A 17,191-nucleotide genomic window follows, 5' to 3' on the forward strand; every position below is an offset into this window, starting at 1 on the left:
TTAAGAAGGATATTAATGAGCTGGAGAGAGTGCAGAGACTGCAACTAAACTAGTTAAGGGGATGGAAGAGTTAAACTATGAGGTTAGACTGTCGAGGTTGGGGTTGTTTTCTCTGGAAAAGAGGCGCTTGCGAGGGGACATGATTACTCTGTACAAGTACATTAGAGGGGATTATAGGCAGATGGGGGATGTTCTTTTTTCCCATAAAAACAATCAACGCACCAGAGGTCACCCCCATAGATTAGAGGAACAGAGCTTCCATTTGAAGCAGCGTAGGTGGTTTTTCACGGTGAGGGCAGTGAGGCTGTGGAATGCCCTTCCTAGAGATGTGGTAATGGCAGACTCTGTTAATGCCTTTAAGAGGGGCCTGGATGAGTTTTTGAACAAGCGGAATATCCAAGGCTATTGTGATACTAATATCTACAGTTAGTATTACTGGTTGTGTATATATATATAGTTTATGTATGTGAGTGTATAGATTGGTTAGTATAGGTTGTGTGCTGGGTTTACTCGGATGGGTTGAACTTGATGGACAATGGTCTTTTTTCAACCCTATGTAACTATGTAACTATATGTAACTATGTAACTATGGATGAATATGGGGCTGAGTAGTATTTTGGTGAGAGTTTGTGCTCTTTTACTGATGTTATGAACAGTTCCTTCACAGGAAGGTCAAATGGAATTAAATACTTGGTGCTTTCGATCCCACCTCTTCGTATTTTCTCCTGACAGGCAATGATTTAAATTTTATGCCATGTTTTTTTATTTTGGTAGTATAAAGTATTCTGCATTTCACCATGCATGTTTTATTAATTCCTGGCTATAACTATGAACTTACTGAACATAGTCTATTGCTTAGGCAGCATAACTTATGCTAGTTCTTGAGTAGATATCATTGCATGTTGTGTTTTCTATAGGCTATTTTAATTGTATGTATTCTAGAAAGTATAAAAGCTAAAATGTGTTCCTTTTTACAGATCACCATTTGCTGCAGTGACAGATTATTCAGTCACAAGAAATAATGTTATTCAGCTGTGCTTGGAATTAACAACCATTGTTCAGCAGGTCTGTATATGGTATGATAAAGCGCATTCGTAATACTTTAATGCATTAAAATAACCAACTCTACTTTGGGACATGAAAAATTAAAATTTTGCTTACAGAGCTATTGGCATTTGAGTGTTGGTACCCTCCTTTTTATGATATCCTAGCAATGTAATTTAAGTTGTTGCACAATGTGTCTTAGGTTTAATGTCTTTGGGATTGTGGATAGAATGTCGAGCCCAGGGGTGATCAGGTCAGGTCAGATAATATATATATATATATATATATATATATGTATATATATATATATATAATATATATATTTTTTTTTTTTTTTTCATCTGGCATTTCTGACAGGTAAATTAAAATACTTGGATAAAAGAAACCTTTTCTTGATTAGTATAAACAGAAAGCACCGTTCTTTTGGGAAGTCCTTTGTTTGAAATGTCAAGTTTTTATATTTGTATAGCAATTATGCACAGCATGATATTCTCCTGGCTGACAAAGTTCTCCCAGGTTACTGTAACCTGCTTGACAGGTGGTATTGAACGAAGGAATTTGGAATTTCAGAAAATTAGCGTTAATGAGAATGTCTAGCAAGTGAAATCGTAATAAAACTTGCCTCAATTGATTCAGTAAAGATATAGGAAAAAAAAAAGAGAATCCAAATACTGATTTGAGGTTACATTTACAAATAATGAATATATATTGGTAATTTGCTTAGAAATAGATTTTCGTCTCAAGGCAAACTTTTATTTTTATATATGATATACCCTTTAACTAATCAGTGTTTCTGATAATAATCAGTATAGTGTCATAATTTACTAATGCTGATTTTGTAAAAAATGTTATAACAACTTTTTTGTGCCAAAATACGCTTTTGTCGCAAAAAACACTTTTCCGCTATTTATTATGCAACAGAAGCGTGACAAATTCAAAAGAAAAAATACGTCATCTAAAACCTGACGAAATCATGTAGAAGTCAGTGGCAGATGTCCCTATTAGAACTGAAAGATATTTCTTATTTGGTGGTTTTGGGTTTTTTTTATGCTGTTATTTGTGCAACAATACAAAAAAGTCACTTTTTTTTCCCCACGTCTTCTTTTTTTTTTATTTTTTATAAATTACTAACATTCATGAAAATTAATTGTGACAATAATACTCATTGCCAAATGGGTCTTTTGATGAACACTTTTTTGTGATGTGTTGAAAATTGCTTGCAGCTTCCTTTAAAAAGTCCACTTCAATATGACCTCAAGACAAATTCAAAATAAATATATAGGTAGAGCATGAAAGATAGAACAAAATAAAACTAATACTGTAATATGTTTATTGCAAAATACAACACCCTAAGGGGCACATTTACTAACCCACGAATCCGAATCCGAATTGGAAAAATTCCGATTGGGAAAACGAACATTTTGCGACTTTTTCGTAATTTTTGCGATTTTTTTCGTCGCCTTTACGACTTTTCGGAAATTGTCGCGACTTTTTCGTTACCAATACGATTTGCGCGAAAAAACGCGAGTTTTTCGTAGCCATTACGATTCGCTCATATCTTGTTGCGACTTTTTCGTATTGAGCGCTCGTAAGTGGCGGGCGAAACTTTCAGACTTAGCATGATTTTGGAAGCCTCCCATAGGACTCAATGGCACCCTGCAGCTCCAACCTGGCCCAAGAAAAGTCACCATACTGAAGCTTGAATGAATCCGAATCTTTCGTACTCGGCACGAAAGCTGCGAAAAAGTCGCGACTTTTCGCGCAAGTAGTAACGCTATGAAAAAATCGCAACATTTTGCGCAACATTCGGAATGGCTACGAAAAAGTCGGGTCAATTTTCCGAAAAATCGCCAAATACCGATCATTACGAAAAAAACGCAATCGGACGCATTTGGCCCGTTCATGAGTAAGTAAATGTGCCCTTAAGTGTGTATATAACGCATCAAAAATAATTTGAAATGCTTGGTGCAACTGTAAAACCTCCACCCAGATGGTTAGATAAGTATGCGCACTCACCAGACTTTAACCAATCATGCCAAAAAGATAAACTTAACAGAAGATCCAACTGTGAAGGGTGAATATACTTCTCCTCTCCAACGATACGATAAAGAGGAAAAGAATATTCCCTAACCCATAAATTGTTTAAATATGTGATTGTTGCTTCACTTCCGCCTGGTAAAAAAAAATTCCTTTCCTTCCTCTTTTCCGGCTTTCTTTTTTTTTTCTTCCCCTTCTTCCTTTTTTATCCCCCCCTTTTTTTTTCTTTTTCCTTTTCTTTTTTTTTTAAAGAATAGTGTTTAAAAAAACAGTGTTTCTAAAAATGGTATATGGAAACCATACAACTATTAACATATAAGATCTAAAATCTTGTTGTTCCATCATACACGATTAATTGACAAACATATAATCTATACATATGACAAATATATAGATTAGAGATAAATTAAGCTACAATTAAATAATAAAAAATGTAAAAAGAAACCAATGTAGGTGAGAGATATGTGTTATTGTACAAACTAAAAAGCAGCCAAATCAATATCTACATTATGACCATGAGGTTGTAAAGTGTTCAAATTAAAGATCCAAAAAGTCTCTCGCCGTCTCAACTTGGTAAAACGATCCCCTGGGGAAATTTGTTCCAGACCTAAAAATACTAATCCAGTGGGATCACATAGATGTACCTTTTTTAAAATGTCATGAAACCCCATGATTATTCTTACCCGCTTTAATGTCACCTACATGTTCACTGATTCTTGCGCCCACTGCTCTAATGGTCCTACCCACATAAAATTTCCCACATGGACAAGTTAGTAGATATGCCACATATATAGATCGACATTTAATAAGCAGGTTTTTTGTACAAACTCCTTCTACTGATAATTTTTTGGAAGCTACAAAAACACATGTACTATATCTTTTTACCACATTTATATGTAACTGGAACCCCTAAGGCATTAATTGGTAAATTGCTTTTATTACAAATGTTTGATGGTGCTATAAAGTTCCCCAAAGTTTTAGATTTTCTAAAATGTATTTGGGGTTTCAATCTCATATAACACCCAAGACTGGGGTCAGCTGACAGGACAGGACTTGGTATAAAAATTAAATCTATAAGGGAAAGGTCCAAAATGTTCTTTCTTGTTAAGTAACTGATCTCTATCTACATTGTTTGCAAGATTCCTAGCCTCCATAATCCATTCTATTTTATAATCTTTCTTCTAAAATGGAACATACATTTATGAAGTCTATTTCTCTGGAACAGTTTCTCTTAGCCCTTAAAACCTGGCCCTTTGGGATATTCCTAATACAACTGAGAATGACGATTGCTAGCGGCATGTAACAAACCATTACGATCCGTTATTTTCCGATATAGTTTGGTCTCTATTTTGTCACTCTCGCTAAAAAGCGTCACATCTAAATAATTACTCTCTTTTACATCAAACTCTGTTGTAAAATTCAAATTATAAATGTTGAAATTGACGTATTCAAGAAAATTCTCAATTTTTCCTCTCGGACCATCCCAAATAAATAGCAGGTCATTGATATATCTAGTAAAAAACTACTATATTGTCTTTAAAGGGGTATGCACTCCAAATAAATTCGTCCTCCCATGCCGCCATGCAAATGTTGGAGGGAGCGAATTTACTCCCCATAGCCATACCATGCTTCTAAAGAATATAAACCCCATCAAAATTGAAATAATTGTGTGTTTCAAATTACAAATTATTTTTGATGTGTTATATACGCACTTAGGGTGTCATATTTTGCAATTAACATATTGCACTATTAGTTTTATTTTGTTTTATCTTTCATGCGCTTCCTATATATTTATTTTGGATTCATGAAAATTAGTTTCAAAATCCCCCAAAACCACAAAAATGAGAATGTTGATAAATGGGCCCTTTAGGTGTCTTTAGGGTCTCCAAACAGGAGTGATAGGCCAGATCCCAGAAGAAAGCAGAGGGGTTAAGGAGCAGTAGTAGGTATAATAAATGGAAGAAATGATATAGAGTAATAAAAGAACGGTAAAAAAAATATTGTATGTACCCGAAGGCCCAGAGCATAGACAGTGGTACTTTTTATAATAATGGGGACAGCTAAGTCTAATTTGCCCTTTCAAATGCCTCATTACCTAGATGTATTATATTTTTTTATTGTTTAATTTTGCAGCTCTGCTATATAGTTCTAAATTAAGCCTATCTAAGCTTGCAGGAATGATCAAGGCTAATTGCACTCCAATATGATATTTATGATAGAAGTTGGTTTATGGTATGTTAGTTAATGGTGTGCAAAAAAGAGAACTGCAGAGCAGAACTGTATTTAATTCTTCATTTGAAACAAATCTGATGTTAAAAGGTACAAAGTTTGTTGTCATTTCAGTATGTAACAAGACCAAGCATGGTTTACCTTTCATTTATCTGTTTAGCTCAAGAAATTAACCAAAAAACAATACAGTATGTTCGACACAACACCTATAAATTGAACTCACATTGAACAAGGCTGTATTCTGGTCCTTTAACTGCGTAATGGGCTCACATAGACATACTCCTCCCTCTGTATCCTCACTTTAATAAGTTGGCTCAATTTGTTGAAGTTAACATAAAAAAATAAAAGATAGTAGTCTTACCTTTCTTTTTTGTCTCTTTCCATTCTACTAAATTCATTTAAACATTACATAAAACCGATTGAATTCATATTGGTAGGAAAGCCATTCTTACGGCTTAGTTGGGATCAAGTACAAGGTACTGTTTTATTACAGAGAAAAAAGAAAATTACTTTTCAAAGATGTAAATGATTTGAATAAAATGGAGTCTATGGGAGACTGCTTTATCATAAATCCCAAAATATATTAAATAAGCACAAAGAAAACTACACTGAGGAAAATGTATTTGAGTTGAAGCTATTTTTCCCAGAAAATGAGTTTTGTTACATTTGTCTGATGCATTTTTAAGTGTGTGTATAAAGGCCGTTTTTTTTTTTTTTGTTTTTTTTTATAAATCCATGTAAAATTAACCCTCAACTTAAGTAACTATACTATATGAATGCTAAAAATTATATGATGTAATTGTAATGCAATATATATGCTATTTTGCTAAAAGCAAGCCCACAACATCTTTAGAATAAAAGTAAGATAATTGGCATTCCCACCCCAAATTGATTAGCCTTTCTTGTATTTTAAACAGTATAGTTCTATATCAAGATTTCAAAAAAGTTGAAATTGTAAAAATGGCTTATATATCTGTCTTTTTTTAATTTTCCTAGGAATGTACGGTGTATGAAACAGAAAACAAAATTCTTCATGTGGTGAGTTTAATTGTAGTTTATTAAATTAAGTTTAAAATGAATGTGGATCTATTAGTATGATGTTGGAGGAAGAAAGAAACAAAACAAGGGATTTATACTTTTCCCAGTTGTTTTTAACACTTTATGTGTTCTTCAACCAAAAACATTTCTGGCTGCAAAAAAAACACTTTTGCTTTGAACCAATGATGAATTTTACTGGCAGTCTGCAGTGCACTACTGATAAACAGCATAGCTGCATTGTTTGCAGTAGAAAAAAATATTTTGGGGTTGAATAGGTACATTAATAAACAGTTTGGTTGCATGTTTATAGCAGTTATAGTTCTCCTTGAAGTAAAGTTGTTGGTGGGGCACTGAAATGGAAATATACAGCGATGACGTTACAAGTGAATCTCTATGCTATGCTTGAACATAAAACTTGAACCTTTAGAGGGCAATTTATCAAAAATTGAGTTTTTGACAATCAAACATGCTCTTATATATTAAGAACCAGGAAGACTTGATTGTGTAAAAACATGAAAAAAACTTGAATGCAGAGAAACACATCCTACCCACCATGTTCTGAGGATTTTTTGTCTACCTAGAGTAAGAGAAATTGTGATAATGGAAAGTATGAGAGTTACCCAAAAGTACTTTTTTATTGTTAGTGTCTCAAGCCAATGCTGGGTATTATATTGCATTTGTACAGCTTCTCTTCACTAATTCAGTTAGAAGTATAAAAATGAATTAGTAACCCTTTTAAAGCCTAGATGTTAACCTAATGTAAATTTTGTATCAATTAAATCAACCTGTTTAATGAATGTATAACCTAGAACAAACCTCTGCTTTTCCATTCATACGTGTAAAATAAGTTGAAATTTAAAAGCTACCTCTCATAAGACCCAAAGAAAACAGTTATGAGCTAAAAGTTTATAACCAAGTTATCATTTTTAACTCAAATGTTCTATATTCCAAATATTTTGTTATTCACGAGACATGAATGTAAAACAAATAAGTCATAATGAATGTTTTTAACAGATATGTCTGACAATATGAAAATAAAAACAAAGTTATAAAAAAATAAGGGATTGAGGCCTATTAGTCTGACATCAGTAGTAGGAAAGCTCTTGGAGAGGGGTAATAAGAGAATATCCCTTGAATACTTGTTACCTTTCCATAGTTCTGCTGATCAGCTGCTCGGAGGGGCAGCTCATTTGTAAAGATTGACTGAAGGTTATCAGAGCACAGGTCATATGACTAAGGGCAGCTGGGACACCAACAACATGTCTGACCCCATGTCAAATTTAAAACATTTTTCCTATGATTTAACCCTTATTACCATTTATGAGTAATGTGTTTACCATCCAAAACACAATGGGTGGCATCTCAAATAAAGTAAAAGATAGTGGGAACTTTGTCCCTAAATACATTAAATGTAGTGAGAGACAGTAGAAACTTTTATAAAGTGCTGTCTAGTATTAAGGGTTTAGGATTCCATAATCATAGGATGTATGTGAGCTTATAAGGATTCTTAAAAATGTAATGTAAAAGAAGAGGGGTGACCTTAATCTGGCCAGGTTTGAGCAAAGTAGTCTAATATTACCAACTGACTAATATTTAATATTGATTTGGGATATTTTGGGGTTTTAAATAGCAGGATCCTTTTAATGAGGGATATGATAAGGGATAACTTATGCTGGTGTGAATGTTACAAACCAACAAATATTGATCCGGGTGTAGAAACCAAACTTTTACTGCAGACAGAGGATGCCCGGCTAGAATTAGAAACTGACTTTATAAAAAAGCTGCAGTGTACCCAAGGGGACTTAGTGTGCATGCAAAGAGACCAGCAAAAAATGTTATCCTTTGCTGAATAAGGGCATCTAAGATTATGCCATGCCTAACTGAATATTCTTATATTGTGCAGTGGGAAATACTAAACAAATGAAACATTTTAAATAGTTGTGAAGGATTTATAGAAGCTAATAACAAAACAGGGATCAAAGCTAAAATAAGAAATAAATACAAAAATACGCTTTTGTTTGAATGAAAATTCAATTTTATATTCAAAATGAAGTGCGATAAGAGACAAGAGCATAATTGTTTCTTATCAATGGCAAGTGCAACTAGTATTTTTAATTGCAGGGAAAAAAAACTATATAAACTTTAATGAATCTGAAGGAGCAGTATACCCCTTGTTCAACATGAGTGCGATGAATAGGGCTTTGGCTAAACATACTCTTTTCTTAGGCTGATGCCACACAGGCTGATTCTTGGCCAGGGGAAGAGCACAGAATACTTATCTGTTTACTTGAAATCTAATCCTTTTATATCACAAGAACCAAACATTGAGTAGCTTCAGTTTTTCTGTTTGCCCTCTTTAGCTCAAGGAATAACAAAAAACATAGTTTTTTTTGTGATTACAACAATAGGCAATGTTCAACCCAAGCTCTCTTCATTGCACTTATGTTGAACAAAGGGTATACAGGTATGGGACCTGTTATCCAGAATGCTCGGGACCTGGGGGATAAGTAGTCCCTAATTTGGATTTCCATACCTTTAGTCTACTCAAAAATCATTTAAACATCAATTAAACCTTAATCAATATACCTTTAATTAAAACAGGATTGTTTTGCCTCCCATAAAGATTATTTTATCTTAGTTGGGATCAAGTACAAGGTACTGTTTTATTATTACAGGGGAAAAAATAAATCATTTAAAAAGATTAGAATTATTTGCTTATAATGGAGTCTATGGGAAATAGGCTTTCTGTAATTCTGAACATTCTGGATAATGGGTTTCCAGATACCATACCTGTACTGCCCTTTTTAAGTAAGAAGCCATTTTCTTGGAGGATGAGTTACAATTTTGAAAAACTTTCTATTTATGCTTCCTAGGGATCTCTCTATCTCTCTCTTTCTCAACAGAAATAGCAAAATCTGTGATACTCTTATTTACGATGGCAAATGAGGCCATAAAAGCATGGAGGAAGAACTCGTTATTTTAAAGTTAACCATTTAAAAAAATCTAGACTACTCTGTAATGGTACAGGTGTATGTTGCTATAGACTCTACTTTGCCTTGTAATTTACATTTCTTTAATTTATAGCTTTCCACTGTTCTTAGTTCATTATCTTTCTTGGCTCTAATGCTAGTCTTTTGTTCTTGCCTTAACTATCGATTATCACTTTAGAACTCTTTGTTACTAAGTAACGACCCTCTTCAATAAGTAGATATTTGGAGAAAAAATATATTTAATATACATTTACTTTTGTTCCACAATTTTCTTATGGAAAATATCAATTATCATAGATAACTAACCTGGTAGGCAGCAAGTATCCAATTTTAGTATGTGATATATTCAGAACATTTCCTTGTGCAGTTTTACTTTACTAAACCAATATAAAGTTGGTATCGATAATTTTTTTTATCACATATAAATAAATATATTTGTGCATACATCTTGCATTGTCACTGGATTGCACTTTTCCGAGCTATAGACTACATGATTCTGTGCTTCTTATTTAAAAAAACAAACAAACTCACTAGTATCTTTGTAATGCTCATGCCTACTTATGTACAAAATGGCAGTACACTTCCTAGACTGGTGTACCGCATTTTTTATTTTTTGGCAAGTGCAGGTACTGTATGTGACCTATGATCAAGAATGCTCCGGACCTGGTGTACTGCACATAAGAGGTCTTTCCATAATATGGATCGCCATACTTTACGTCTACTAAAAAATTACTTAAACATTAAATAAACCCAATTTTTTGCCTCCAATCAAGATTAATTATGTCTTAGTTAGGATCAATTACAAGGTACTGTTTTATTAGAGAAAATGGATGTCATTTTTAAAAAATTTGACTAATTTGATTTAAATGGAGTCTATGGGAGATTGGCTTCCCTTAGCTTTCTAGATAACTGGTTTCCAGATACCGGATGCCCATACCTGTACTTTATTTCATTTGCGTCATGCTTGTAATTGAGAGACAATACTGTAAGCAGTCATCCTAGCTGGAACACCTCAATGGCAGCTTTCAGAGACAAGCAAATATATGCTTAACTATTACATTTTTTTTTATCAAGCAAATAAAGTGCTGTCTTGTATAAAAAGGGCATTGACTCAAGGGATGAGGACATATTTTTGCCGCTTTATAGGTCCCTGGTAAGGCCTCACCTTGAGTATGTATTGCAGTTTTGGGCTCCAGTCCTTAAGAAGGATATTAATGAGCTGGAGAGAGTGCAGGGACTGCAACTAAACTGGTAAAGGGGATGGAAGATTTAAGCTATGAGGTTAGACTGTCAAGTTTGGGGTTGTTTTCTCTGGAAAAGAGGCGCTTGCGAGGGGACATGATTACTCTGTACAAGTACATTAGAGGGGATTATAGGCAGTTGGGGGATGGTCTTTTTTCCCATAAAAACAATCAGCGCACCAGAGGTCACCCCTATAGATTAGAGGAACGGAGCTTCCATTTGAAGCAGCGTAGGTGGTTTTTCACGGTGAGTGCAGTGAGGCTGTGGAATGCCCTTCCTAGTGATGTGGTAATGGCAGACTCTGTTAATGCCTTTAAGAGGGGCCTGGATGAGTTTTTGAACAAGCAGAATATCCAAGGCTATTGTGATACTAATATCTACAGTTAGTATTACTGGTTGTGTATATATATAGTTTATGTATGTGAGTGTATAGATTGGTTAGTATAGGTTGTGTGCTGGGTTTACTCGGATGGGTTGAACTTGATGGACAATGGTCTTTTTTCAACCCTATGTAACTATTTTAAAATCAGATTAATGATCAGATTAGAGTTCACAGAATGAATATTGCATTAGCAAAAACAGGTGTAAGTTGAATATAAAATGGCCTGTGTTCTTTTATGGTTTTGGTCATATTAACTTTCATTATGTATTTAAATGTTCCTTTCTACTTTTAGTGCAAAACCCTCTCCGGTGTCTGTGATCACATCATCTCTCTCTCATCGGACCCGCTGGTTTCACAGTCAGCTCATCTGGAAGTCATCCAACTCTCCAACATCAAGCCAAGTGAAGGACTGGTAAGAAATGAGCTGTTACTGAGCAAAATCATCAACCGTAAGACAGCAGCGTGCTTTCCATGTGGTGCTGCAATAACATAGCACTGTTCTGTGGGGCTGCGGTGCTATTAAATGACACAGACAATGATAAAGGTTACTGAGGTGTAACTAAGCTGCTGAACACTGCTCGTGTACAAATTCAGCCACACATTTACAAATCCATACAAATCTTAAGTATATATCTTAAGTATATATACCGGTACATTGATATTCTAGAAACTGGCCAAGAATATATCTGTACCAAATACCACATAAAGCATTTTGCATTGGTCTTGTTTATAATACACATGAAAATGGGGCAAAGGGAACTTCGCTATTGTTGCAGAAGCACTTGTTTGATTTTAAGGGCATCTCTAAAGCAAGTTAACTGTAGACCGGCTTTTCATAGGGAAAACACAAAAGGCTAGTAGAAAATGTTTAAAATGCTAACAAATACAAGATTAACTATCTAGCATGCTGAAAAGGCAATTGGGCAAGCAAAAATGGAAAATGAAAAGGGCTACTGCAAAGAGTATAACAAAATACAAGTGTCCTTGAGTATAGGACGGGGGGGGGCAAATTTAGCATTGCTTGTACCTTTCCGCTCAAGCAATCAAATTTAAAGTATTTTTTTTCTGAACAGGCTTCCTTAAATAAGAAAATGTGACAAAATGTGTTCCTTAAATAGGTGACAAACTTTTTCTTATTTCAGAAAGCCTGCCCTTGGAAAAATACCTCAATTAATGAGGATTTCTTTCCAGAAATCGCATGTGAGTTCCTTAATTCACACAAAGTTTCCTTTATGATTGCTTGAGCCAGAAATCTGCCCCTTCGTATGCAAAGTAGATACAGATGCAGCCAGCAAGTTTTCACATTTTGTCTCACCATATCCAGACACCATTTTTGTTAAATCCTGCCTCTAGATGATGGTGCTAGAGTGCAAATACTTTCTGGCAAAATACAATAGAAAACACCATAGACCTTTCGCCAACTGGTTATAACTTTTTATATTTTCTTTCCCCTGTTAACTGAAAAAAACCTAACATGACAACATGGTAAAGGAACTTTGCTGAATCTGTTTTTTGATTGATGAAAGCAAAGAAAAGTGGTGATAGGTGGAACATTTTCTTGCTGGACCTGTCTTTTTAGTGAAAGGATCTGTTTTCTGGTCCTTTGCTTTTTAATTTGTTCATAAGTGACCTTTGCAGAAAGACTGGAGAACTGGGTAGCTAACTGCCAATTAAGATTCAATGTTTATGAATGCAAGGGTGTGCATCTGGGCAAAAGTAACCTTAATTTTAGTCAAATACTAAATGGAACTGTATCAGGGGCTTATTTCATTAAAAAGTATTTGGCTGTTATTGTGATCAACAGTCAAGTAAAGCTTACAATGTTCTCTTGTATAAAAATGGTTTTAAAGGACAAGGAAAGCCTGTTTTTACAAAGTGGCTCATTTTGTAATTGCACTCTCCAAGATACCTTATGTTTGTAGAAAAACTGCCTGTAAAGGGAATAATCACTATGTGTATGTATTCGCTCCATTTGTGTTTCTTTACCAGAATCGCGTCTCCATGCACGGCCTTCACGTTCATCTGCGCATGCGCCAAACTGAAATAATAGCTATTGCGCAAGCATCTTAGTCTTGAGCAGCACGGTGACTGGGTAGCGCTCATTCTATTCTTCCAGCTTTTGGAAAAACAACAGATAAGGATCTTTTTAACAGGGTATGCTTTAGCAAAATTACTGCACTGACAGGCTGTAATGAGGTACGCCTTTCCCTGGACTCCTTATTATATTTAGCCTTTCCTTTAACTCGTTGGATAAAAATATAATTTTCCCATTGTATAGATCCCTGTTAGTTCCTCACCTTTAGATTTGGGAGCCAGTCCTTGAAAGGATATCAGTGAGCTGATGCAGAGACTTCTGGCTTTGCTAAACTTCATTTCATGCTCATACAGTTGGGCCAAATTAAACAACATTAGACCATTTTGTAGTTAAATTAACACTGATTATTCTCTCTGATTTGCACAATGGCTGCTGTCCAAATGTTCGGTTAGCTTTTCAGTTGAGAAATGTATTACTTGCTCTAATATTTTTTATCTTTATTGTTACACATTAGTAAGTTTGATGTTTTTTTTTATTTCATGAAATGAACTTTAATGTACAAAGAATTGATACCTTGATGATATTTCCTTAATAAAGTTTCCCCATTTCCATCTGTATTAACTAAGAGTGCTTTGCTTTACTTAAACAGACCTTGGGGAAATTCATTCCATTAGATAACATAAGAAACAGCATCATACACAGGCGAAAATAGGGGCAATGCAAGTCAAGCCCTTTAGAGCTTTTAATAGGGATAAGCAGAAGAAAACAAAATCGCTGTGTTCCTTGCAAAGAAAACCTAATGTAAAGATATAAAGAGCTTGTTTACAGGATAGTTTTCTGTTCAAGGACAAGGAAAGCATTGAGGGGAGATTTAGTAAAAAATCTAGTTGTCATTTTTTTTTTTTGCAGTGCATCATGGGACTTGAAGGGGAACTTATATGTGCAAGTCTTGGTTCCTGTCATAGTAACAGTTATCCAAAGCTTGAAAAGTGAGGATGTGTTAATTATATAGTAGTGTATCCAAGATAATATCTGTAATCATTGACAGTATTACAGACTCTAAGCTGTTCAATAACTATTGAGGCATATTAATAGAGCTCCTGGGATGTGTAAACTTTTGTTATTTGCTTGAGAGAAAGAAAGGCTTTCAAATTTTCTGTTCTTCAGAACAGGAAGCTGAAACCGTATGGCTGCTATTGCTTGGGAACAATGCTGCTTATACCACAACTACAGTAGAAAAACAAGGGGCATTTTTTGTATTTATTCATCCATGCTGAAAATAAAAAAACAGTATTGTCGCTTTACAATGGGTACACAATAGCTTAAAGAACCAAATAAGAATAGTTGGAGAGGCTCAGAAATGAGAGGATAAGATCTTGAAGTAGAGTGAAAATGTTTAAAAGATATAGAAAAACAAAAATGATTAGGACCAATTTACCAAGTCTAAAAAAGCTGGATGATTCTTATCAAAACTGGGTGTGCCATTCAGATGCAAGTATTCATAGTGCCAAGTGCAGATACCAAGGTTAGGGATAATTACATAGTCAGCATAGGTAATAGCTGTAATTTGTTAAAATCTGCATCAATCATCAATATATTTAATATATAAAATATATACATGCAGTTACTTTGTATTTAGAGACAGCAGGAACAATCTGCTAATGAGATTTACAGTATTATTAATACCTGATGTTATTATCAAGCCATAAATGTATTTGTTTTAAATTGTATTTAGTTTTTTGTAAACAGTAGGCTTGTACGATTAGGATTAATCAACCCCACTGTTTTCTTACAATGCTCTTACAAGGCGGGTCATCCTAGTGTAAAGAAATACTACATTACAGCTGTTAGATTATCTCACCAATAGAGAGTAGTAAAATAGAGATGATCTTAGCCATACCTACTGTATCTATATCAAATGTATAAGCTTTTAAACATGTGGGTGTAGTGGAAAGCCTTTCTCTATAATGGCTTTGTGTAAGTATTTTACACATACCTCCCAACTGTCCCGATTTTCGTGGGAAAATCCTGATTTTGACAGCTCAGCCCACAGTCCCAGATTCTTTCTGAAAGTCCCTCATTTCCCTTTTATCTCCTGCACTGAACCTGCACTGAGCCAAAAAAAGATACAATGTTTCTCAAAATTAATTTAAAAAGTAGCTTTTGGTAGAGAGCCCAGAAAAGTTAACAAGCTACACCTGCACTGAGATACAATTGTAACTAATAAGCTAAACAGGTCTCTTGGGGGAACTGAGACTTGCAGGTTAAAGGGCAATTTTAGCTTTTTTAGTAAAACTGTAATAAGACATAAAAATGACCCTAAATCCCCCAGAAATGTGTTCAAACGTTAAAAAAAACTTGCCAAATTTTGTAAAATGGGAATGATATTTAGGGGTTGTGGTCGCAAACATAGGCGTGGTCAAAAAAATGTTGCAGCGTCATTTCCCTTTGTCCCTCCTTATATTTTTCTAATGTTGGAAGGTATGATCTTACATAGAGTGAACAAGAAGGTTTTCTCATGCATGATAACTGGATTATTTCCCAACTTATTTGGTACTTTTAGGTCCTCTTAGATATCTCGGTAACTGCCTGTGGATCATAATTTCTACATAGCTGTAGCCCATTTTGATATTGCAGAAAATATAAGAGCCAGGAAAGAGGGAAGAGCCTGTAGTTTAACCTTCCTTCCTAGTATGTCTGACTCACACAGAGCATCACACAGTGAACATCAGTGCAGAGCTCACACTGAGAAAGTTCTAAGAATACTAAGAGAATAATAATAATTTTTCCTTTGAACAGCAAGCTACATCCTTATGTAATTATGTTCTGAGCCATCTCAATCAATTTTGCAGGACAAAGATCCAAAGTAAACTGAGCAACGCTGTGCACTAGAGCTGCTAAAAACTAATTGAACAACATTGCCTGTTAATTTGTCTTCTGACAGTTAATATCCGCATATAACAGTAATAGCAGTTTATTCAATTTCTTGTTTTTCTTGCTTTAGTTAAAACTATAAGTTTATGTTTGGTGTGTGTGTGTGTGATCCAATGTAAAATGGACAATTCCATTCCTGAACTGCTGGGACATACAGAGATCTAGAACAAGAGGACCAAGGATGCAGGTCTTCTTTCATAAGCAGTGCTAAACCGAAAACCATTCAGGATTACCTACAATATTGATTTTGCACCCATGAATCAGTGCAGTTTGCATTGGAATCCAAGTCTAGGTCTCTATAATGTTTTCAGTTCTCAATTATAAGGAAAATCCATAATTAGAAGTTTTTAGCCAGGTTTTTAGATCGTCTTCCAAAATATCTCTTGCTATTTTAACTTTACCCACAATCCATTTTTTGCCCCACCTTTTTATGCTCAAGGGGCCCCAAAAGGAAGTCTCATGTACTCCGTTATTATTATTTTTTTTTTTTTTTTTTGCTTCATACGTGCTGCATTCGTTTTTGACCAATATTTTTATTTTAGGGTATGTACATCAAATCCACATATGATGGACTTCATGTGATTACTGGGACTACAGAAAATGTAAGTATTAATATACTGTTACTTTTCACTTTGTGCTAAATGCAGAATAAACCAGGAATGGTCCTACACAGCATGACATGTATTTATTGTAGTGACTAGGCAGACTGTTATGTCTATTGGCAAGATTACCATTGATGTAGAAGATGATTTGGCGCCCGCCCTTGCAGAGTTCCATTTATATGAGAAATAATGGAGAATATTTCCATTGACATTGCATGTCAAGAAGTTGTGTCTGTTGTGGTCAGAGCTTAATCACAAAACAAAAACTGTAGTACCGTGTTAGCCAGTGTCAAAAATAATAATAAAAAAAAAAACACATACAAGAGTATTGTAGAAATGATACCTATATTGGCTAACAATAAAAATACATGCAAGCTTTCAGAGCTCTAAGGCCCCTTCATCAGGAACTTTGGAACTGAATGAGAAAGGAAGATCTATGAATTCGATTGTATGGAGTTATTCAACACATTAAGACAGGGCCTTAATTTGGGGTCAGGTTTCATGTCACACTATCTGACCTGACTGAATCCAGACCCCTGGACTATTTACAACCCACCCTAATAAACTTTAATTACTTTTACTCTCTTCACAAGTTATCTCTATCTATCTGTAACTTCCTAATTTATTGCTTGTGAACACTTCTCTCTGATCTAACAGT

The 17,191-nt window shown here is 34.7% G+C and overlaps 1 protein-coding gene across 4 annotated transcripts in view; it reads left to right on the forward strand.

The window, feature by feature from the left end:
- The window catches only part of cnksr2 (connector enhancer of kinase suppressor of Ras 2), a 191,993-nt gene that overhangs the window by 46,176 nt on the left and 128,626 nt on the right, over positions 1 to 17,191 (forward strand). For all 4 annotated transcript variants that reach the window (XM_012956245.3, XM_031895574.1, XM_012956247.3 and 1 more), the window contains 4 exon segments: positions 978 to 1,065; positions 6,307 to 6,348; positions 11,255 to 11,374; positions 16,474 to 16,533. In XM_012956245.3, coding sequence (XP_012811699.2) covers positions 978 to 1,065; positions 6,307 to 6,348; positions 11,255 to 11,374; positions 16,474 to 16,533 — 310 coding nt within the window.

This window comes from Xenopus tropicalis, chromosome 2 (assembly GCF_000004195.4).
Source record: "Xenopus tropicalis strain Nigerian chromosome 2, UCB_Xtro_10.0, whole genome shotgun sequence".
NCBI lineage: Eukaryota > Metazoa > Chordata > Amphibia > Anura > Pipidae > Xenopus > Xenopus tropicalis.